The following is a 24341-nucleotide window of genomic DNA, read 5'->3' as shown; positions in this document are numbered from 1 at the left end:
ACAATGGTCAATGGCAGACACAATCTCAATGGCTCTCCACACGGCTTCAGCCCACCTGGACAACACAAACACCTACGTCAGGATGCTGTTCATCGACTATAGCTCAGCATTTATTACCATTATTCCCACAATCCTGATTGAGAAGTTGCAGAAACTGGGCCTTTGTACCTCCCTCTGCAATTGGACCTTCGACTTCCTAACCGGAAGACCACAATCTGTGTGGATTGGTGATAACATATCCTCTTCACTGACAATCAACACTGGCGCACTTCGGGAGTGTGTGCTTAGTCCACTGCTCTATTCTCTATATACACATGACTGTGTGGCTAGGCATGGCTCAAATATATATCTATAAATTTTCAAATATTTATCTATAAATTTTCTGACAATACAACAATTATTGGTAGAATCTCAGGTGGTGACGAGAGGGCGTACAGGAGTGAGATACACCAACTAGTGGAGTGGTGTCATAGCAACAACCTGGCACTTTACATCAGTAAAATGAAAGAGTTGATTGTGGACTTCAGGAAGGGTAAGATGAAGGAACACATACCAATCCTCATAGAGGAATCAGAAGTGGAGAGAGTGAGCAGCTTCAAGTTCCTGGGTGTCAGGATCTTTGAGGCTCTAACCTGGTCCCAACATATCGATGCAGTTATAAAGAAGACAAGACAGTGGCTATACTTTATTAGATTGAAGAGATTTGGCATGTCAACAAATACACTCAAAAACTTCTATGGTTGTACCATGGAGCGCATTCTGGCAGGCTGCATCACTGTGTGGTATGGAGGGGCTACTGCACAGAACCGAAAGAAATTGCAGAAGGTTGTAAATCTAGTCAGCTCCATCTTGGGCACTGGCCTACAAAGTACCCAGGACCTCTTTAGGGAACGGTGTCTCAGAAAGGCAGCGCCCATTATTAAGGACCTCCAGCACCCAGGGCATGCCCTGTTCTCACTGTTACCATCAGGTAGGAGGTACAGAAGCCTGAAGAGGCACACTCAGTGATTCAGGAACAGCTTCTTTCATCATCCACCTGATTTCTGAATGGACATTGAACCCATGAACTCTACCTCACTACCTTTTATTTCTGTTTTTGCACTAATTATTTAATCAAATGGCTTAATATACATACATATCCTATGTAATTTAGAGTTTTTTAAATATACATTATCATGTATTGCAATGTACTAATGCTGCAAAGTTAACAAATTTCATGACATATGCCAGAGATATTATACTTGATTCTGAATTCTGGATCACTGGTACTGTAAAGCATTGTGCTGCCTGACCTGCTGAATTCCTGTGTGTGTGTGTGTGTCTGTCTGTCTGTCTGTCTGTCCCTCCCTCTCTCTCTCTCTCTCTCTCTCTCCCTTCCCCCGCCCCTCCACACACACACACACACACACACACACACACACACACACAATCTCGAACAGGAGAAAACCCGCAGATGCAGCAAATCCGAGCAACACACACAAAATGCTGGAGGAACTCATCAGACCAGGCAGCATCTATGGAAAAAAGTACAGTTGACGTTTGAGGCCGAAACCCTTCGGCAGGACTGGAGAAAAAAAGCTGAGCAGTAGATTTGAAAGGTGGGGGAGGGGAGAGAGAAACACCTGGAGACAGGTGAAACTTGGAGGGGGAGGGATGAAGCAAAGAGCTGGGAAGTTGATTAGTGAAAGAGACAGAAGGCCATGGAAGAAAGAAGAAGGGGGGGGGAGTGGGAGAGGAGCACCAGAGGGAGGTGATGGGTGGGCAAGGAGGTAACATGAGAGAGGATCAAGGGGATGGGAAATGGTGAAGGGGGGAGGGAGTGGGGAGGCATTACTGAAAATTTGAGAAATCGATGTTCATGTCATCAGGTTGGAGGCTACCCAAACAGAATATAAACCAGTACTGCCAAAGGTTTTCGGCCTGAAACATCGACTGTACTGTTTTCCATAGATGCTGCCTGGCCTGCTGAGTTCCTCCAGCATTTTGTGTGTGATCTGCAGAATCTCTTGTGTTTATGGCAAACTATGACAGATTTTTTTCTGTTGACATTTAAAAGTCTTTATAAATTATTGTTCTTAATTTAAAAACAGTCCGTTGCATTTGTGCAATTTGTCCATCAAAATTAAGAATGATCAATGTAGTTGAGAGGATGATCATTGTAGTTGTAGTTATCAAATAATGGGATAAACAAAATAATTTCTTATTCAATCTTTTAGGTGGTGCAAAAAAGCTACAATTTGACGTAAAACTCACTTTGGCACAAGTAGAGAAGAAAAATCCAAAAGTACAGAAAGGGATGTTTACACCTCAAGAGTGCCACCCGCTTCAACGTGTTGCCATACTGATTCCGTACAGGAATCGAGAAAGACATCTCTTGTATTTACTTGACCATCTACATCCATTCCTACAACGGCAGCTTCTGGATTATGGGATATACATTATTAATCAGGTACTTAATAACTAAAGAGTATTGAGAAAGCAGGACATTGACTCATAAATTTACACATCGATTAAACCTTTGAATTATAATTAATTTGATCTTGATGGGCACATTTTATTGTTTGGTCATAAATTAATTTATAACTAATTTTTCTTGATAAAATGTATATCTTTATTGAAGAATGCTTTTCCCTTTCCCCTGTATGTCGTTGACTTGTGTTTTTGAAATAGGTTGAAACTTTTTATTTGTCCTTTATTTCCTATACCTACAGTAGTTTGGCTAACTTAGCTTCTTTCCATTCTTGATTTTACATTTACATTCCTTATTCCTCTCCCCCCCCCCACCCCACCACCACCACAGACATTTGGTGTCTTCATATGATTCGTATTGTATTTTATTTATACTGCTATCTTACCAACAGCTCTCTTTTCAAATGTCACCTGATAACATATTTATAAACTTTGGTAAAGAGCATTGGACTTTTTAAATCTGTTCCAAAAATGCCAGTTACATGGATGCTTACAACAAAAATTGTCTGTAGATTTTAATAAGAATTTCACAACCTGATTAGGGTTTATTGCACAATTAATGTAAAAATGCACTTAAATAGCTGAAATTATTATTCAATAATCTTCTGTAAAAACACACCTTTATATATTAAACAAGTCAAATCTCAACAAAAGACTTCATTTTAACAAAGTTTGACATTGGTTCAATTTTCAATATTTATAAGAAGCGTGCTAGTTGCTGACTTGGTACCAATATAGGAGGCACATTTATTTTTTTCCCAATGGACCCTGAACAGCTGGTGCATATTGACTGCCTTTTATTCCATCAGGCTGGTAATAGTAAATTTAATCGAGCCAAGCTGTTGAATGTGGGTTTCCTGGAAGCACTGAAGGAGCACAAGTGGGACTGTTTCATTTTTCATGATGTTGATCTTCTACCAGAGAACGACTTCAATCTATACCTCTGTGATAATGTGCCAAAACACCTAGTTGTGGGCCGGAATGCTACAGGATACAAGTAGGTGGAATTGCTTTTATAACAGGTGATGGTTGAATGTGAGTCTAAATAAAAAAAAAATTGCATGTTATACCGTATAAAAATTTCAATGAGCTTCATGCTGATCTAGTGAAACTCAGGTTTCCAGCATCTGTTGATTTTTCGACTTTTATTTACACAAGAAGTAATTTTAGTTGCATCCTTTGTAGATGTCCAGTTGAGGAAACTTAAGCTCCAAAAGTACTCTCGTCAAACCCCTTAAGAATTTTGACATTTTGGTATCAGCTCTCTATCTGCTACACTCCAAATTAAAGACCTCATCTGCCTAGTCTCTCCTTTGAACACATCTATGATAATCTGCTGAATTTACATTGCTCCCTCTGCTTCCATATGTACCCAACCTTACGTTGGGAATCCAGACTGTATCCCTAAAGTGCCCTGGCAAGATCTGTGTTTAATTGTAGGATGATATCTGTATTCTGTACTCAAGTCCTTTTGCGGACCGGTACCGGGTCACAAAGCATGTGCTACCGGGCCGTGAGGAAATGATATGAGTCAGCTGCACCTTTCCTCGTTCCCTGTCACGCACTGTTGAACTTGAACATAGGGTTGCCAACTGTCCCGTATTTGCCGGGACATCCCGTATATTGGGCTAAATTGGTTTGTCCCGTATTGCCCACACCAAGGTAGAGCATTCCTATGAAACCTTTTGTGCCGAAATGGCATGAAGCGAAGAAGCAATTACCATTAATTTATATGGGAAAAATTTTTGAGCGTTCCCAGATCCAAAAAATAACCTAACAAATCATACCAAATAACACATAACACCGAAAATAAATAACACTAACATATAGTAAAAGCAAGAATGATATGATAAATACACAGCCTATATAGAGTAGAAATAATGTATGTACAGTATAGTCGGGAAGATGAAGGCAAAGCCAATTTGTGGGGAAAAAATCGGCACGTACACGCATGCACACACAGGTGCCTGCGCAAGGCTTTCATGGTCATGGTAGTCTTTCCTAGGGTAAGGTGTCCCAGGATTTGACTGCTACTTTTGTCCCTTATTTGGGAGTGAGAAGGTTGGCAACCCTACAATCTGTGAAAGACATGTTGAGGTGAGTTTAACCCTACTTGAACATCCCTCCGCCCCCCCCGCCCCCCCCTTCGGCCGGTCCGCAAGAATATTATCAATATTAAACCAGTCCGTGGTGCAAAAAAGGTTGGGGACCCCTGCCGTAAAGGATAGTACCATTTGCTTTTCTTTATTGTTTGTTTATAGGTTGTGAACAGCTGGTACCCCAGCACCAATCCCTATGACAGAGCTCTGGTAGCAGCTTCCTAACCTAAATAAGCTGGGTTTTTTTCCTCCTTTGCTTTGTGTCTGTCTATTAACCAAAGCACCATCTATGCCAACAAATAATTTGCAGGGGGCACTCAGCAGGCCGAGCAGAAATTGTGTGGAGGAAAGGTGTATTTTAAAACCGCTTAATTCCAGCAGGTTTCCTTTGCATTTTTCCTGTTTGACTCATTCTGGACTGAATATTATTTTGCAGTTGCCCCATTACCACTTCCTTTACAATAGATTCTCTTATTTCCCTACCAATTCAGGTAAACTGGGCAACACTTCCCTGTTTGCTCTGTCCCTCCCCAAATAATGGAGTTGCATTTGCATAGGGGAATTAGTCCTAGAAACAATATAATTTTAAAGGGTAATGACCAGTGCTGCACTACCTCCTTATACCCTCCTACAAAACCCTTGGGCAAAGCACATCCGAGAACTTACTGCCATTCTATCTCATTAATTTCTCCATACTTCTTTTAAAGAATGGTGTTTTTTTGCTGGTAAATTCAATGTAGAGTTAAGAGGAATTGTCATTAGAATAAATCCAGTTCCGTAAATTACCAGTTTTGACTTTGGTAATAATCTGGTGAAGTTTTACTGAAAGGTGTTGAGAACAATGAAGTAGGCTATTATTTGAGTGCAGAATTGATACTAAATCAGTACTCTGTCTCCTGTTTAGTGGAGGTGGATGTAATTGTCACAATTTCAAAGACCAGGAGCGTTCTCTGTGGTATCCTAGCCAAAATTGATCATGTATATATTTATTTTGAATATTTCTTAAAAAGGTTTGCTTGTATGTAGTATTCTTTGAGAAATAGCAATATTCAGCAAGATATGTTTGTCATCAGATCAAGGTGGAGGTGGAGTAGTTGAAGTTCATTCACGGTACTGCTTTTGCATTCAGAGCAAAGTTGCAGATAAATATTTTGTGCCCTACTTTCCAGGACATCCTTGAAAATACTGAATCCAGCTGCAGTATAAGCTTCTTGTTGCGAAAAGATATTTTTTATCACCTTGCTTACTGTATCTGTTGTACTTCCCATAAGCTATTAAATTAGTGAAAAAGGTTTTCTTTTATTGCTTATGGCTGCCCAGAAATTGAATCACATGCTCTAATTTATTACTTTAGATTAGAAACTTCTGTTTTCTGAAGGAAAGCTTACATATTTTCATTTATTGATCTTTAATAAACCAGCATATTGTTGTAATGCATCAGCCAATGACTTTAAACTATAACCTATGCTGTGGGTTTTTAAACAGATTTCTTATAGCCAGTCAGAATCAGGTTTATTATCACTGGCATGTGACGTGAAATTTGTTAACTTAGCAGCAGCAGTTCAATGCAATACATAATCTAGGAGAGAAAAAAAAAAGTAAAAATAACAATAATTGTTATACTTTATACTTTGTCACCAAACAATTGATACTAGAACGTACAATTATCACAGCGATATTTGATTCTGCGCTTCCTGCTCCCTGGATTACAAATCGATAGTAAATATTAAAAAGTTAAATTATAAATCATAAATAGAAAATAGAAAAATGGAAAGTAAGGTAGTGCAAAAAAACCGAGAGGCAGGTCCGGATATTTGGAAGGTACGGCCCAGATCCGGGTCAGGATCCATTCAGCAGTCTTATCACAGATGGAAAGAAGCTGTTCCCAAATCTGCCCGTACGAGTCTTCAAGCTCCTGAGCCTTCTCCCGGAGGGAAGAGGGACAAAAAGTGTGTTGGCTGGGTGGGTCATGTCCTTGATTATCCTGGCAGCACTGCTCCGACCGCGTGCAGTGTAAAGTGAGTCCAAGGACGGAAGATTGGTTTGTGATGTGCTGCGCCATGTTCACGATCTTCTGCAGCTTCTTCCGGTCTTGGACAGGACAACTTCCATACCAGGTCGTGATGCACTCTAGAAGAATGCTTTCTACGGTGCATCTATAAAAATTAATGAGAGTTTTAGAGGACAGGCCAAATTTCTTGAGCTTTTATCAGGAAGTAAAGGTGCTGATGGGCCTTCTTGGCGGTGGACTCTGCTTGGTTGGACCAGGTCAGGTCATTTGTGATATTGACCCCGAGGAACTTGCAGCTTTTGACCTGTTCCACTTGCGCACCACCGATGTAAATTGGGTCATGCGGTCCGCTACTCCTCCTGAAATCAACAGCCAATTCCTTCGTTTCAATATTCATTCTGCAAATTTGTCTTATTTTGAGTCCAGGACTATTGACTGATTTTCTTTTTTAAAAAAGAGGCAAGTTTACAAATGCTTTTTTTTAATCTCTTCCCCCTCCCATACCCAAATAACAAGGATTCGGTATGCTGGTTATTTTGGTGGAGTAACAGCTTTGACTAGGGAGCAGTTCAAGCAAGTCAATGGGTTTTCCAACCGTTACTGGGGCTGGGGTGGAGAAGATGATGATCTTCGGATAAGGTAGGCAATTCTCTCTATAGAGTTGGAAACAGAACAGATACTTGGTTAATTATTTTTAGCAGCAGTTCAATGACAATTTTGATTGTTCTGCGTACTTCAGTTGTGTGTGTGTGTACTCAGTGGCCACTTTATTAACTAGCTCCTGTACCTAATAAAATGGCCCCTGAGTGTATGTTCATTGTCATCTGCTGCTGTAGCCCATCCATTTCAAGATTCGATGTGTTGTGTTCTCACAGATGCTCTTCTGCATACCACAGTTGTAACGCCTGGTTATTTGAGTTTTTGTCTCCTTCCTGTCAGCTTGAACCAGTCTGGCCATTCTCATCTGACCTCTCTCATTTACAAGGTGTTTATTGCCCACAAAACTGCCACTCGCTCGATGTTTTTATTGTTTTGCACACCATTCTCTGTAAACTCTTTTAAAAAAAAAAAAATCCCAGGCAATCAGCAGTTTGAGTTACTCAAACCACCCCATTTGGCGCCAACAATTAATCCACGGTCAAAGTCACTCAGATCATATTTCCTCTTTTATTCTTATATTTGGTCTGAACAACAACTGAACCTCTTGTCCATATATTTATGCTTTTATGTATTGTCTTGCTGCCACACAATCGACTGATTAGATATTTGCATTAATGAGCAGGTATACAGGTACACCAATGAAGTGACCACTGAGTGTATATATGCAAAGCTAAAATCAAATTCCTAGATCACGTCTGTTAACTGCAGCCTACTTAAACCTTTAAAGAATGCCTTCCCCTGGGTAGCATTGATAAAGCTTTGCTCCTAAATCAATAATTGCATATTTGTTAAGACTTTCTTTACTAGTGCAGAGCATTGTTTAAAATGTTTGTCAAACTGAGCCATATTGGCTATGAATTACCAATACAGGTTGAGCACTCCTCATCTGAAATGCTTGGGGCTGAAAGTGTTTCGGATTTTGGAATATTTGCATCTATATAATGAGGTAGCTTGGGGATGGGATATGTGCTTATAGCATATACCCTGAAGGTAGTATCGTACAATATTATAAATAATTTTATTCCTGGAACAATAGTGTGTACAGTCACCATCGTTCCTGCTTGGCATCACCATCGTTCCTGACTCTGAATTTATGTGCTACCCAATTTATATGCCTCCTGTAGAAGCTTTCTCATCAGCTGTAGTCAGTACCCTCCTGGGGCAATAATGCCAGATCAATAATATCTCATTGGCATAGTACTCTTGTTGTGGCAATAATCTAGGCAAACTCACCAATGAATTTCTCTACAGCTTTGTGATCAGCAGACGCTTTATCACCACAAATCTGTAAAAATCTTCTGCCACTAGCCAGCTGAATATTGACAATTACCTTACGTTTAAAGCTCACTGTGATAGAATTTTGCTTGTTTCATGATCAGCATACTGTTAAGTGGCATATGTTCACTTTGACCATGACAAATTCACTCTTTCAATACATGATATTGTCGTTGTTCACTTTATGTAGTGTTTCTCTATTTTTTGTTAATTTCTGTTCACTTCTTTCAGCATGGAAATTTAACGGTTTGTCCTCCTGTTTCTTAGATGGTGGTTGTTCCCACACCATACTCCTCTTGTCAGATGTTTCACAATTACACCGCTGCCAAGTTTTTCCAACAATTTGACTTGTGTTATAAACATAAATGCTTCATCTTTTTCTTTTCACTATTACCCAATAGTGTAGGCCTTTTTGACATTTTAAACTAATATCTTCACAGCACACAGCGGAGAATAAGCTCAAAACGCATGGTCATTACTGTGAATAACACAAAGGTCCAGCTATGATGACTGCTGAAAACAAACTGGCATACAAAGTACGGGAGGTCACTTCTCAGAACTGTCTGTGGTGCACAGAGACCTGCGCACTGCCTGGGAACCTTCCCAGGACCTTGTGGAAGTTTCCATTTGTAATGTATGGTCAGCGCTCAAAAACAAAAAAAAATAAAATTTGAATTTCAGAGGTTTTCGGACTTGTGGTTTTTGGATAAGGGTTGCTCAACCTATATAAAGATTACCCTTTCACATCTTGCTATATCATTTAATTTTATGCAGTAGTGTGTGAATTAATCAAGGTTACTAATTGTTTTCCTAAAGTTACAAATTGTAGGTTATGAAAACCCTCAAGAACTATAAGATATATAAGAGCTACAGCAATGCAAAAAGGAAGAGGCAGTAGAATTAACTGTAGAGGCAGGGGCCATTGTACTGTTTAAAAGATATTTGGATAGGCACATGGATAGAATAAGCTTAGAGGAAATTGAGAGCTACAGTGTGCCAGATTTTGGCTGTTTATAGCTGCAGATTGTATTGTTTCCAAAATGCATTACCGCAACTTACCAGAAAGCCTTGATAGAAACTTTGAGAAATTATATTACCTTCAGGTTTCTCTTCAAGCTACTTGCCCATTGCCATTGAACTAACTCGTGGGTATGCTTTGCCCTTAAATATATGCCTATGTTTGTGTTACTGTTGCTTCTTTGTTGTGTGAGGGGAGCTGATCTCAAGGACCCAAACACTTCTCTGCTGGGTTCCCTGCAGACAGAACTTCACCAGTAGTGATGTGGATATATTTCTGGGTGCAGATGCAATAAGGGAGAAGGACTGGATTGGGCTGTAGAAACCGCAGGACTGTGAGGAGAGACAAAATTTGTGTGGAAGTTGATCATTAAGTTGGTCACAATTTGACTCCGAGGGAAATAAGACATTAGGAAGTAACATCTGTGCCTTAAATACCATTTCATTTGTTATGCTTGTGCACTTTGTGATAATAATTAATTTCTTCCATAGAGTTCAGCTGCAAAAAATGAAATTTGTGCGCCCCCCCAGTGAAATTGCCAGATACACGATGACTTTCCACACAAGGGATCAAGGAAATGAAGTCAATCATGACAGGTGGGTTGGAATGTAATTTTAATTTACTGGGAGATGCTTTTTTGTTTTGTGGCTTCAGAATGTTGTAATACATCATAATAAAAAAACTGTACAATACATTTTTTTTAAAAAGTAGTACAAAAAAGGGGAAAAATAATGTGGTAGTGTTCATGGATTCGTTGTCCATTCTGAAATCTGATGGCGGAAAAGAAAAAACTGTTCCTGAAAGGTTGAGTGTGTGTCTTCAGGCTCCTGTATCACCTCCTTGATGGTAGCAATGAGAAGAGGGCAGGTCCTGGGTGATGGGATCTCTAATCTCTTTTTGAGGCATTGCCTTTTGAACGTGTCCTCTGTGCTGGGGAAGTTAGTGTCCATGATGGAGCTGGCTAAGTTTACAATTTTGTTCAGCTTTTTCCGATCCTGTGCAGTGGCTCCTCCACACCAGGCAATGATGCAGCCAGTCAGAATCCTCTCCACTGTACATCTGTAGAAGTTTGCGAGAGTCTTGGTGTCCTACCAAATCTCCTCAAACGCCTAATTAAGTATAGCCGCTGTTGTGCCTTCTTTGTAACTGTATCAATATGTTGGACCCAGGATAGATCTTCAGAGATGTTGACACCCAGAAACTTGAAACTGTTCACCCTTTCCACTGATCCCTCAATGAGGACGTGTGTATTCCCTCAACTTCCCCTTCCCGAAGTTCACAATCAATTCTTTGTTATTACATTGAGTGCAAGATTGTTGTTGCAGCACTACTCAACCAGCTGATACATCTTGCTTGTGCACACCTCCTCCTCACCATCTGAACATAAGAAGGTAAGAAATAGGAGCAGGAGTCGGCTATCTGGCTTATCAAGTCTGCTCTGCCATTCCATGAGATCATGGCTGATCAGATCATGGACCCCTCTCCACCTACCTGCCTTTTCCCCATAACCGTTAATTCCCCTACTATGCAAAAATCTATCCAAACTTGTCTTAAATATATCTACTGAGGTAGTCTCCACTGCTTCGTTGGGCAGAGAATTCCACAGATTCAGCACCCTCTGGGAAAAGCAGTTCTTCCTCATCTCTGTCCTAAACCTACTCCCCCAAATCTTGAGGCTATGTTCCCTAGTTCTATCTCACCTACCAGTGGAAACAACTTTCCTGCCCCTATCTTATCTATCCCTTTCATAATTTTATATGTTTCTATAAGATCTCCCCTCATCATTCTGAATTCCGGCAAGTACTGTCCCAGGTGATGCAATCTTTCCTCATAGTCTAATTTCCTTATCTCTGGAATCAACCTGGTGAATCTCCTCTGTACTACCCCCAAAGCCAATATATCCTTCCTCAAGCAAGGAAACCAGAACTGCACACAGTACTCCAGGTGTGGCCTCACCAATACCCTGTATAGTTGTAGCATAACCTCCCTGCTCTTAAGTTCAATCCCTCTAGCAATGAAGGCCAACATTCCATTTGCCTTCTTGATAGTCTGCTGCACCTGCAAACCAACCTTTTGCAATTTATGCACAAGCACTCCCAATTCATTCTTCACAGCAGCATGCTGCAATCTTTTACCATTTAAGTAATAATTTGATCTTCCATTTTTCCTTCCAAAGTGGATGACCTCACATTTACCAACTTTGTACTCCATCTGCCAGACCCTTGTCCACTCACTTAACCTATCTGTATCTCTCTGCAGACTCTCCTTTTCATCTGCACAATTTCCTTTTCCACTCAGTTTAGCATCATCAGCAAACTTAGATACACTACGCTCAGTCCTCACTTACAGATTGTTAATGTGTATCGTGAACAGTTGTGGGCCCAGCACTGACCCCTGTGATACACTGCTCACCACTGATTGCCAACCAAAGAAACACCCATGTGCCCCAATTTTCTGCTTGCTATTGGTTAACCAATTCTCTATCCATGCTAATACATCATCCCCAACTCTATGCATCCTTATCTTATGGAGAAATCTTTTATGTAGCACCTTATCGAATGCTTTCTGGAAATCCAAGTAAATAATGTCCATCTGTTCCCCTCCATCCATTGCGCTTGTTATATCCTCAAAGAACTCCAGTACGTTTGTCAAACAGAACCTGCCTTTGCTGAATTCATACTGCATCTGCCTGATGGATCTATTTCTTTCCAGATGCCTCGCTATTCCTTCTTTAATGATAGCTTCAAGCATTTTCCCAACTACAGATGTTAAACTAACTGGCCTATAGTTACCTGCCTTTTGCCTACATCCGTTTTGGAACAGTGGCATGACATTTGCCTTCTTCCAATCTGTCGGGACCTGTGCAAGGTCCAGAGAATTTTGATAAATTATCAGCAAAACCTCCGCTATTTCTTTCAGTACCCTGGGATGCATTCCATCAGGATCAAGGGACTTGTCTATATTTAGGCCCACAAGTTTGCTCAGCACTGCCTCTTTAGCTATTGCATCGAGATTCTCACCTTCCATCACATCCATACCATCTCTCTTCAGCATGTTAAACATGTCCTCTACTGTGAAACCGACACAAAATCGTCAATCAAAGTGAATAATGAATCTTTTCAAGGTCTAAGTGGGACATGATGTCTTTAAGCCATTGAGCATGAGTGAGTGGGGCAACATCTCTCCACCTAAGAAGAACTAAACGTCTAGCCAAAAGAGAGGCAAAAGACAATGTTGGATGTTTAGTTGGACTCAAACGTGTGTCAGCTTCACCCAGAATGCCAATAAGAGCAATCAAAGGGTTAAGTTCTAAGTGGCAATTAAGGATCTGGGATAAAGTTAAAAAGACATCTCTCCAAAATTTCTCCAAACTAGGACAAGCCCAGTACATATGGATAAGAGAAGCCTCGCCCACTTTACACTTGTCACACAAGGGACTAATATAAGAATAAAACTGTGATAATTTAGTTTTAGACATATGAACGCTGTGTACAACCTTGAACTGCAAAAGGCAGTGGCGAGCACATAAAGAGGTTGAGTTAACTGACTTAATTGAATTCCAAACCTCGACGGACAGAGAAATATTTAAATCATGCTCCCAGGCAGTTCTAATTTTATCAAAGGGGGCACGCCTCACGGTCACTAACTTATCACGGATAGTAGATATTAAACTTTTACCCAATGGGTTTATACAGAGAAACAAGTCCACAACATTTTTTTCGGGCATCTCAGGAAAATTTGGTATTAAAGGGTTAATAAAATATCTAATTTGAAGATATCTAAAGAAATTAGTATTGGGTAGGTTAAACTTTTGCAGACTGTTGTTCAAAAGTTGCAAAACAATTGTCTATGAAAAGATCTTCAAAACACCTGATGCCCTTTCTGTACCAATCATGAAATGTTAAGTCTTGCATAGAAGGTCGGAAAAGATGATTATGAAAGATAGGACTAGAGAGGGAGAAACCATGAAGACCATAATGTTTTCTGAACTGAGCCCATATTCTCAGAGTATGTCTAATGAGAGGATTAACAATTAGTTTAGGCAAGTGACAAGGAAGTGCAGATCCAAAAGTGCGGAAATGGAGAAATCCTCATGGGAGTTCAACTCCATTGCCACCCATTTTGGGCAGTCAGACTGATTATGAAAGAAAGATCAAAAAGTAAGGCAACGTATATTGGCTGCCCAGTAATGAAAACGAAAAATGGTCAAAGCAATACCATCTTCCCTTTTAGGTTTTTGAAGGTGAACTTTATTAAGTCTAGGACATTTGCCCTTCCATAGATAGGACAAAATAATAGAATCTAACAAATCAAAAAAAGCTTTAGAAATAAAAATTGGTAAAGATTGGAATAAGTATAAAAATTTAGGAAGGATATACATTTTAACAACATTAATTTGACCTACCAGAGACATGGACAGGAGTGACCAATGTGCCAACCTGTTTTGTATGATTTAAAAGTTTAGTAAAATTTTCTCGAAAAAGATGCTTAAAGTTCCTTGTTACAGAAATAACAAGGAAAGTGAATTGATTATGTACTTTAAAAGGGAGGTTATGATATTCTAATATTTGTGCTTCTCTGGTGAAGAGTTCGCTCTTGTGTAAATTAAGTTTGTATCCGGAAAGCTGGCTAAATTTATTAAGAAGTGAAAACATTGGGGGGAAAGGAGGTGATCGGATTTGATATAAAAAGTAAAAGATTATTGGCATAAAGAGAAACTTTATGCTCAACAATCCCCCCAAATCCTCGTGAATTCAGCGCAGCTACGAAATGCAATTGCCGATGGCTCTATGGCCAGATCAAAAAGTAAAGGACTTAAAGGGCACCCTTGCTGGGTGCCACGTTTAAGGTTAAAAGGTTGGGATTGCTGAGAGTTAGTCAAAACAGAAGCAGTGGGAGATGAATATAGCAATTTAATCCATGTAATAAAACTTTGTCCAAAGTCAAATTTTTCTAAAACCGCAAAAAGATAATTCCACTACACACGATCAAACACTTTCTTCAATTCAAGAGAGATGACACATTCAGGAGTCCCAGCTGAAGGTGAATACAAGATATTAAATAGATGCCGTATACTTTTTAAAAAAGGGAGGCGATTTTTAATAAAACCATTTGGATCTTCAGAAATAATTGAGGGTACAATGTTCTCCAATCTACGAGCCAAAATTTTAACATTGACATTTAACAAAGAAATCAGCTTAAACGAGGAACACTCTGTTGATCTTTGCCTTTTCTCGCTAAAAGGATAATACTTGCCTCATTAAATGATGCTGGCAATTAACAGTGTTTAAACGAATCAGATAAAACTAAGGTTAATTGAGGTAATAACAGTGAGGAAAATGATTTGTAGAATTCTGCAGAGAACCCATCAGGTCCAGGAGATTTACCAGACTGCAGTGCAGAAGTGGCTAAAGATAATTCCTCTAATGATAATGGCACATTGAGTTTTGTTTTGAAATCAGGGGAAAGCGAAGGAATATTTAAACTTTTTAAGAAATGCTCAACAGAAATGCTGTCATTTAAAGATTCAGAGGAATAGAGTCGAGAATAATAATTCTTGAATGTATCATTGATTTCAGAATGATTCAAGGTAATGTTCCCATTAACCATTCGAATTTTAGTAATTTGTTGTTTAGCTTTAGAGCGTCTTAGTTGATTGACTAAAAATTTACCAGATTTATCACCATGAATATAAAACCGGCTCTTACTTGCAAGAAGTTGGCATTCAATTGGATGAGTGGAAATAAGGTCAAACTTAGTTTGAAGTTCCACTTGCTTCTTGTACAGTTCTGGATTTTTGGTCTGGACGTATAGTTGGTCTGTTGCTTTAATTTGATTAACCAGATCTGTATAGATCTTTCTTTTCAAATTCACAGTATATGAAATTATTTGACCCCTTAGATATGCTTTCATGGCATCTCAGACAACCTGAGTTGAGGTTTCAGATGACATGTTAGTATCTTAAAAAAAAGTGTTATCTGGTCCTTTATAAATTTTATAGCAGGGTTAGATTAAAACACCAGTGTTTATTCATTTGGGGGAGACCAGGAAGAATTATAGACAGGGTAACTAGGGCATGATCTGAAATCAATACACTCTGATAATCATAAGAGCAAACAGATGGAATTAGCAGGTTATCGATTTTTTAAAAATCAATTCTAGTATAAGTATGATGGACATGTGGGGGAGGAAAAAAAAGAGTAATCTCTCTCACTTGGATGCAGAAAACACTAAACATCAGAGATACCATAATTAGAAAGGAAAGACTGAATTGATAGAGCAGATTTACTTGGTAGTCTAGGAACAGAGGACAATCGATCCAAAACTGGATCTAACCAACAGTTAAAATGACTGCCCAATATAAGAGAATATAAGCTCAGGTCAGGCAATAAAGAGAAAAAACGATCAAAAAACTCCACATCATCCGAATTGGGAGCGTACAGGTTAGCCAAGACTACCCTAGTGTTATGCAATTTCCCAGAGACAATAATAAAACGACCATTTGTATCAGATACTTCGTTGTGAAGCTCAAAGGGAACATTTTGATTTATAAGAATAGAGGCCCCCCCCCGCCCCCCCGGCTTTAGCCGGAAAAGTAGAATGGAAGTGCTGCCCCACTCACCTTGACATGAGAAGGGAATTATCAGAACTATGAATGTGTGTTTCTTACAAAAAAGCAATTGCAGCTTTGTGCTGCTTAAGATGTGAAAACACCTTCCTTCTTTTAACAGGATGGTTCAATCTCTTAACATTCCAGTTTATAAAATTCGATAGACTAACCATTGTCATTTTAAAAACATGGAGATTAGTAGGCATGAGCAAAATCAAACAATCAAATAACAGCTCTGGGGCAAAAGTATAAAACAGGAGAATCAGGACAGAAATATGTCCTGAATAACAAAGAATAACTAAAGATTCTATAAATCCTATTGGCAGTAGAGATCCCTCCCCCTTCCTCAAATCCCACAACAGGAAAGCTACCAAAGATCAACAGCAAGCTCTTCGAAAAAATACCCACCCTAAAAACCAACTTCCAGATTCTTAACATCATCATAAGCTCCATCTTGTTAACAATTCAAAAACCAGAAAACTTGCGCACTACGTATTAGAATTATACATAGAGAAAAGAAAAACAATTCCACCAAAATGTATTAAGCTTAACTCAAAGTAATAATCCAAAAGAAAAGATATGAACTAAGAAACACATAAACTTTACCCAGTAACCTACCCACGAGAAACTATGAAAAAAATTCACTGACTTGAAAAAGAAAAATCAGGGGGAAAAAAAACAAAGAAAAGACTTATCCGCCATTTTAAATAATCGAACCAAACCTGAGGAAATGGAAGTAGTAGGGAGACTTTGGATAAATTTCTGAGCTTCTGTAACCGAGTTAAGCTACCTTTTTTCTCCAGTAGTGAGAGTTATTCGGAGACGAGCTGGAAAACGCAGAGAGGGCCTGAGTCCGCGATTGTAGAACTCTTTTGTGACTCCTTTATATTCGGCACGTAGACTCAGAACTTGGGGAGCATAATCCTCGACAATACGAATAGATTGACCCTTGTATTCCAACTTTCCTCTCCAACGTGCTTCCATAATCAAAAGGTTTTTCACCTTATAGTGATGAAAACACAGAATTACTGGACGTGGTGTATGGCCCGACTCTGGCTTAGGCGCAAAGGTACGGTGAGCTCTGTCTAACTCGGGTGGGGTCGGAAGAATATCATTCCCAAAAATCTCTCAAAGTAAAGTGGAGAAAAATTCAACTGGAGATCCACTTTCAATAGCCTCCGGCAAACCGAGGATTCGTAGATTTTGACGTCTGCTCCAACCTTCCAGGTCAGTAACTTTGGACATTCACTTGCTGTTATGATCCTTGAAGCTGGAGCAAATGGTGTCCAAATCATGAAAGCGATGTTCTAAATCATCGGTAGCAGACTCAAGAAGAGAAAGACACTCGGCATGAGCCTCCACTTTGGAATTAATTTGATCTACTTTGGATTCCAGCGAACTGAAAGAAGACTTAAATTCAGACTTAAATTGGGATATTATATCATGTCGGTGCTGTTCCAAACTATCTCGGCAGAGAACTAGCCGCAGGAACTTTTTTCCTCGATTTGATGATCTTTGAAGCCATTGTAAGACGGGCGTATTTGCAGGCAGGAGGGAAAATAAAAAATGTAACAACCTTGAGTAAAAAAAAAAGGAAAGAAGAAGCGCGGAGATAAGAAATAAAACAGAGTGATAGCTTTAAGCGACTAAACCATCGCCATCTTGACCGGAAGTCGTTGCTTTTTAAAGTGTTCCCACTCTTCCAGTTTCACACTGCTCTTGGCGACTTTGTACGCATGAGCTTTTAGTTTGATGCCTTCCTTTATTTCTTTAGTTATCTAAGCATGCATCTTTGAGGTGCGCAATGTTGTCAGCGAAGAGGTGTTGTTTTTATATCCGCACACTGTGGTCTCCCGGTGAAGAAGTTAAGGATCCAGTTTCAGACGGAGGTTAGGAGGCCACTTGTATATTTGATTATGTTTATCAATGTGTATTTGTCTTCCTGATAATTATGGCACCAGATCGCTAACTAGACCAAGTTAATTTATGTTTACGATTAATTTTAAATTTATTCTATTAATCATAAGCTGTACTACCTCTGATCACTTCTGCAGAATGAAGCTTCTGAGTGAAGTCTCCCAAAGATGGAAGAAAGATGGTTTGAACACCTGCTCCTACAATGTGATATCACAAGATCATAATCCTTTGTACATTAACATCACGGTGGACATAGGTGATTCCCATCGCAATCCAGAAGTTGCTGTCTAAGTGGAGAGCACTTACTGTCATTAATGGCTTTTTGATTGTTGACTGTTCTTCAGCCATTATACTGATTCTTCTTTTGAGATAAAGCAAATCTTTGGGTTGTTAAAACGCAATAATTCCTCGATAAATGACATTTTATATGTTGCTAGAGAATCTTCGTGAATGAACTATGTGCAATATGTCTAGACAATTTTTTAAACTGACAAGCTTAATATTATGGTTGGGCAAACACAGTAACTAAATATTCACATTTAATCTGTGTGTTATGAATTTCTAAGTTGAATCTTTCAAATCCCTACCTAATGGCAGGTTGAGACAACCTTCACCATAAAGCCTGGTGCTTCAAGATGTTCACTCATCAATGCCTTCTCGGCTAGAGATAGATAATAATTGTGATGTCCTTAGTCCAAAAATAAATAATACTCTTATTGTTTCAATTGGGTGGGCATTTGCATAGAGATTTTGGAAGTTATTGTGGGTGCAGTATTTGTTTTCAGAGGACAGATGAGCCTTTTTACTAACTGTTGGTAATTTTCATCATGATAATTACTGCCAACTGCTAGTAACTGGAGAAACACATGAACAGCTAGCTCTTTACAATTATGAGGTAGTACTTACCATTCCGTTATCATGAGCGAACTTCCTGCTGAGGTTTATTTGTAAATGTAAAAATAAAGCAAGTTAAAATACTTATAAATAAATTGGAGTTAAGAAGTCAAAACCCCTGTCCAAAAAAATAAGCATTTCTGCTTTATGACTAACTGTTTCAAAGAATTTTGCAAGTGTCAGCTGTCTACTGGTGAAGTTCACAGCTGGTCTTCCATCATTACTTTCTTCATATTTTCCTAGGGCATTTAGAAATAATGCTCCTTGCTGGTTTACATTTTGATTGCAAAAATATATTTTACTACAGATTTCTCCACCATTCTTCCACCAAAGTTGTTTCAACAAATAGACCAAAGTAAAAATCTTTAGATTTGTCATCAGTACCCTTTATAGACAGCTAAGTGAATATTAGAAAGACGAATTAATTGCAAGTTAAATAATTTATTCCAATAAAAACTTTTAAAAGAATAAATTTGGCATGGTTAGATTCGCATACAATTTGCTGTAGTCCTTAAATTGGTCTATTGTATATGTACTTGATCTTCTAATGGTGAATCCACCATTCTCTGTTTTGCAGCTTTTAAATTCTGGGACATTGCTAGTTCTCTTATTAAGAGAATAAGGTGAGAAATAGAGGCAATGTTTGCAAATATTTTAACAAGATTATGTATCTGAGCATTAGGAGAAAAGTCAGTATGTTGAATATTTATCTTTTTATCTCAATGTGAGTTGAATTTAGACTTGTAGGGGATCTTTATACTCTGTCCTTTAGTTTGCTGTAAGCATTATATGGACCTGCATCAGAAACATGGCAGTAGTTGGTATTCTCATTCAAGCTATAATTATTGTGGGAAATGGGAAGAAAATTGGAATGTGGATGTACTGTTCTTTTGTTGAGTCAATAATACATTGTATACTTTTTCTTTTTTATTACAGTGTCAAAGCTAGACTTGTGAGCTAGCTTCATTCATTTTTCACCTTACAGCACAATATTGTATCTTAAAGAGAAAAATAGGGTACAAAAATATAATTACTTATCCCCTGATACTTTGGAGTATAGTCAAAAGTGCATTCTTTGAATTTTCCAATATTGGATAAGTGTTTTTTCTTCTGTTTCTTGCTGCATCCCATGCTCCTCCTGATCCACTTCTGGTCCTCCCATTTTTGTATGCTTTCCCAACTAGGCGCTGCTGTCCTCCCATCATCCATTTTTGTCCCCGTCCCTTTCCTAGTTCTATCTACCCACTACCCACACATTTTACCCAATAGATCTGTTCCCCTCCAAAAAGAAAACCTGGTTTAGTCTGTTTACCTCTTGCCCAATTGGTCCCATTATCATCTTCCCCACTTAGATTACAGCACTGATAGGACTCTTTGTCTATCCTGACACCCTTCAAAACAACATCCCCCCCCCCCCCCACCACCGCATCCCATCTCCAAGACATCTGCCTTTCTCTTTGCTTGCCTTCATCTATCATCAACCTTCCTCCTACTTCCAGTTCCATCCCTTCCTTACCTGGCTGTTTCTGTCCATCATCCACGGTTTATCAATCACCAGCTGGTCAGGGTTTCACCATTTCTGACCTTTCCTCTTTATACTGGCTATCTTCCTTCCTCACTCTTTGTTCTGATGCAGGTTTTTGACTCAAAACCTCAAAAATTCAATTCCTTCACCAGTACCTCACCTGCCCCATCAGATGCTGCTTGACCCACTGAGTTTCCCCAACATGCTTTTATTGCTGTAACACCCCAGATGTATATGTGGCTTATTCAGTGCAGAAATCAGCATGTTTTGCAGATGTCTTATTTGGAGCTAACACAAGTAAAGTTGTTAATGGTGTCGCTGACTTACTGATCAAGCCTTAATACTCCTGAAGAGGAATCCAACTTGTGAGATGGGCTTTGATGTTATGTCTAATCAGGCAACCTGTCTGATGGATGTTAAGCGGATGAAACTTTGAACTGCTTTTAATCTATTCTCTGGCCTGCTTCAGACACAGATAATTTTTTAACCCTTTATCTCCTATGTTGTAGTGGAGATGGAAGAGTATAGTGAAAAGCTGCTTTTAAAGTATGAGAAGATTAGTATATTGTGCAGTATCATCTTGCAGTCATCTCTTCACAATTGACAAAAGTTAATATAAATTTTAATAAGGGTTTTAGAATATTAAAGATGAATTGATTTTACATATCAATATATAGTCTGCTAAAACTGAGAGATTGTTCAGTCCAGACTTCAGCCAAAAGTTTGGTTGATTTTATAAGGTGCTGTTCATTTGCTGCTAGTTTTCTGAGTATCGCCATTGACTCAAAATCCAAAAATGCAGCAAGGGACTGATCTTTTCAGCCTTGCAATTAACTGAGGGGTTCATGGACCCCATGTTGGGATCTCCTGGTGGAATGATTATTTTACTTGAGTCAAATAGATCCTTGCACATCCTTGGTAATTTTGCAAGCAAAATGTTGATGCACGCATGAAGATTTTTTTCAGAGTGACTTACTTTGGTGACTTCTCTGCATTTATTACTATGTAGGGTCCATGTTTGTATTTCTTTGAACATCTTTGTTTCTCCCCACCATTGTGAAAATTGTATAAGGAGTTGGATCTAATCCTGAGTGTGACTGTGAGGTGAGTAATAGTGGATGATGATATCGTCCTCAAGACAAAAACAGAATGACTGTAATCACGAGACAGAAGAGACTGCAGATGCTGGAATCTGAAGCAAGAAAACTTAAGTGCGAGAGGAACTCAGCAGACCAAGTACCATCTGTGAAGGCAAAGAAATGGTTAATATTTTGAAATGGAGTCTATCTCTTTGCTTCCATGGATACAATCAGTTACAAGAAGAATGAATGTCACAAACTGGAATGACTGGATTCCACTGAGTCAGGAGTGAATTCATTGCTGGAAAGGAACAAATCCGGAGACATGGGAACTAATCTATTGGTGAACGTGTAGAGGTCAGGAAAAGGAAACTTTTATGTCCTTTAAACGTGTGTAACAGAATTATTTTTCCTTGCCATTGCACATGACTTAGGTTGATCCCAGTTAACAGTCACTAACTGGGCAATACTCTACCAAATTTCCACACTGGTTTCAGAATATTTTCAAAGCAGGTGAATTTTGAGCTGTTAGTATTTTTACTTGCCAGTGAAAAGTAATTTCAAAGTTATGCGAAGTATTGGGAGTACACTGTGAATCATAATGCTAATCTTTTGATTGCCCACTATATTTTGTTAAAACAAGAACATATTATTTCCCTTTATTTATTTGGAAGGAACATACCTTTATCAAAGTCAAAGTAAAATCTATTGTCAGAGCTCATACATGTCACCATATACAACCCTGATATTCGTTTTCCTGCAGGCATACTCAGCAAATCTATAGAGCAGTAACTGTAAACAGGGTCAATGAAAAGCGCAAGAGCATATAAGACCACGAAATGTGCAAATTCAAATATAAGTTAAAGCAATAAACAACGAGAGCATGAAATAACAAGATAAAGAGTCCTTGAAGTGAGATCATTGGTTGTGAGAACATCTCAGTGGTTAGCCCCTTTTGTTGTAGAGTCTGATGGTTGAGGGGTAGTAACTTCTAGAACCTGGTGTTGCGTGTCCTGAGGCTCTTGTCCCTTTTACCTGATAGCAACAACGAGAAAAGAACATGGCCAGGGTGGTGAGGATCTTTGATGGATACTGCTTTTCTGTGACAACATCTCATGTAGATATACTCAATGGTTGGGAGGGCTTTACCCGTGATGTACATGTTTCATAGGTTATTATAAAATGTGATTTTACTGATCAGTTGGGGATAATTATAAACATTCAGAGTGATTGCATTTTATAATATCCACTGGAAAAGCCACAGCAAAACTTGTTTTCTAATTGTAAGAAGTTATGATTTAATTTACAGCAGAACTGCTAGTATTTATTAGATTGAAATCACTGACAAAATTATGATCATTCAATTCTCATTGTACAATTGATTCAAATGCACAATTTATGCAAATATTTTAGCAATATCCTTCTATTTAAATATGTGCATTTTCTAAAAATTAAATACTAACATTTTACTAAATTAGTCTTGTTTTCCATTTGCAGTTTATATTTCCTCTAAAGTTAAGAAATTGTCTTTTGAAATTTTCTATTCCATATAGAGCCAATTTTTAAAACTCTTTAAATACCCAATCTTTTATAAAGTATTGTATATAAAACTTCCCCACTGTACAATTGTTCAACAAGAGATTTTTAAATTATGGTTGAAGGATACCTTTTGTATTGCTATAGAATGGCTTATTTTTAAATATTATTTGTCCACATGAAATAAACATTTGAAAAATGTTTTAATGTGAAAATATTTAATCTCTGAAGTATTAATGTATTGAAATTTGAATCTTTTAATTTGCGCAGAATAATGTCACTGAACCAAAGTCTGCAAAAGGGGATTTGTGTTGATCTGTTGAAATAATAGTTTTCATGTCATGTCAATGAATCACCCTGTTGGACTGGTTCAGTGTCGATCTATGGAAATAAGTACTTAATCAGATTTGAAACGGGTTTATTATCACTGACTTAGATTATGTGAAATGTGTTGTTTTGCAGCAACAGTGTGGTGCCAGGACATAAAATTACCATAAATTACAAAAATAAATAAAAGCTTATTTATTTTATAATAAAAGCTTGTTTCTGTAAGAGCATATAGACATTAAGAAAGAGGATGTGCTGGAGCTTTTGGAAAGCATCAAGTTGGATAAGTCACTGGGACCGGATGAGATATACCCCAGGCTACTATGGGAAGCAAGGGAAGAGATTGCTGAGCCTCTGGCAATGATCTTTGCATCATCAATGGGGATGGGAGAGGTTCTGGAGGATTGGAGGGTTGCAGATGTTGTTCCCTTATTCAAGAAAGGGAGTAGAGATAGCCCAGGAAATTATAGACCAGTGAGTCTTACTTCGGTAAGTTGATGGAGAAGATCCTGAGGGGCAGGATTTATGAACATCTGGAGACGCATGATACGATTAGGAATAGTCAGCATGGCTTTGTCAAAGGCAGGTTGTGCCTTACAAGCCAGATTGAATTTTTTGAGGATATGACTAAAACACATTGATGAAGGTAGAGCAGTAGATGCAGTGTATATGGATTTCAGCAAGGCATTTGATAAGGTACTCTATGCAAGGTTTATTGAAGAAGTAAGGAGACGTGGGATCCAAGGGGACATTGCTTTGTGGATCCAGAACTGGGTTGCACACAGAAGGCAAAGAGTGGTTGTAGAGGGGTCATATTCTGCCTGGATGTTGATGACCAGTGATGTGACTCAGGGATCTGTTCTGGGACCCCTTCTCTTCGTGACTTTTATAATGACCTGGATGAGGAAGTGGAGGAATGGG

The 24341-nt window shown here is 38.7% G+C and overlaps 1 protein-coding gene across 2 annotated transcripts in view; it reads left to right on the top strand.

Moving 5' to 3' along the window:
* b4galt4 (UDP-Gal:betaGlcNAc beta 1,4- galactosyltransferase, polypeptide 4) overlaps positions 1 to 23808 on the top strand; it is a 47072-nt gene extending 23264 nt beyond the window's left edge. Inside the window, exons 3-7 of one of the 2 annotated variants that reach the window (XM_063050978.1) lie at positions 2217 to 2449; positions 3279 to 3466; positions 7096 to 7218; positions 10024 to 10128; positions 18197 to 23808. In XM_063050978.1, coding sequence (XP_062907048.1) covers positions 2217 to 2449; positions 3279 to 3466; positions 7096 to 7218; positions 10024 to 10128; positions 18197 to 18350 — 803 coding nt within the window. In that variant the 3' untranslated portion in view covers positions 18351 to 23808. The remainder of the gene's footprint in view (positions 1 to 2216; positions 2450 to 3278; positions 3467 to 7095; positions 7219 to 10023; positions 10129 to 18196) is intronic. The other variant, XM_063050977.1, reaches the window with a different exon arrangement.
* The last annotated feature ends 533 nt before the right edge of the window (positions 23809 to 24341 follow it).

This window comes from Mobula hypostoma, chromosome 6 (genome assembly GCF_963921235.1).
Source record: "Mobula hypostoma chromosome 6, sMobHyp1.1, whole genome shotgun sequence".
Taxonomy (NCBI): domain Eukaryota; kingdom Metazoa; phylum Chordata; class Chondrichthyes; order Myliobatiformes; family Myliobatidae; genus Mobula; species Mobula hypostoma.
The sequence above is the reverse complement of the archived record's forward strand: the minus strand, read 5'-3'. Positions and strand labels throughout refer to the sequence as shown.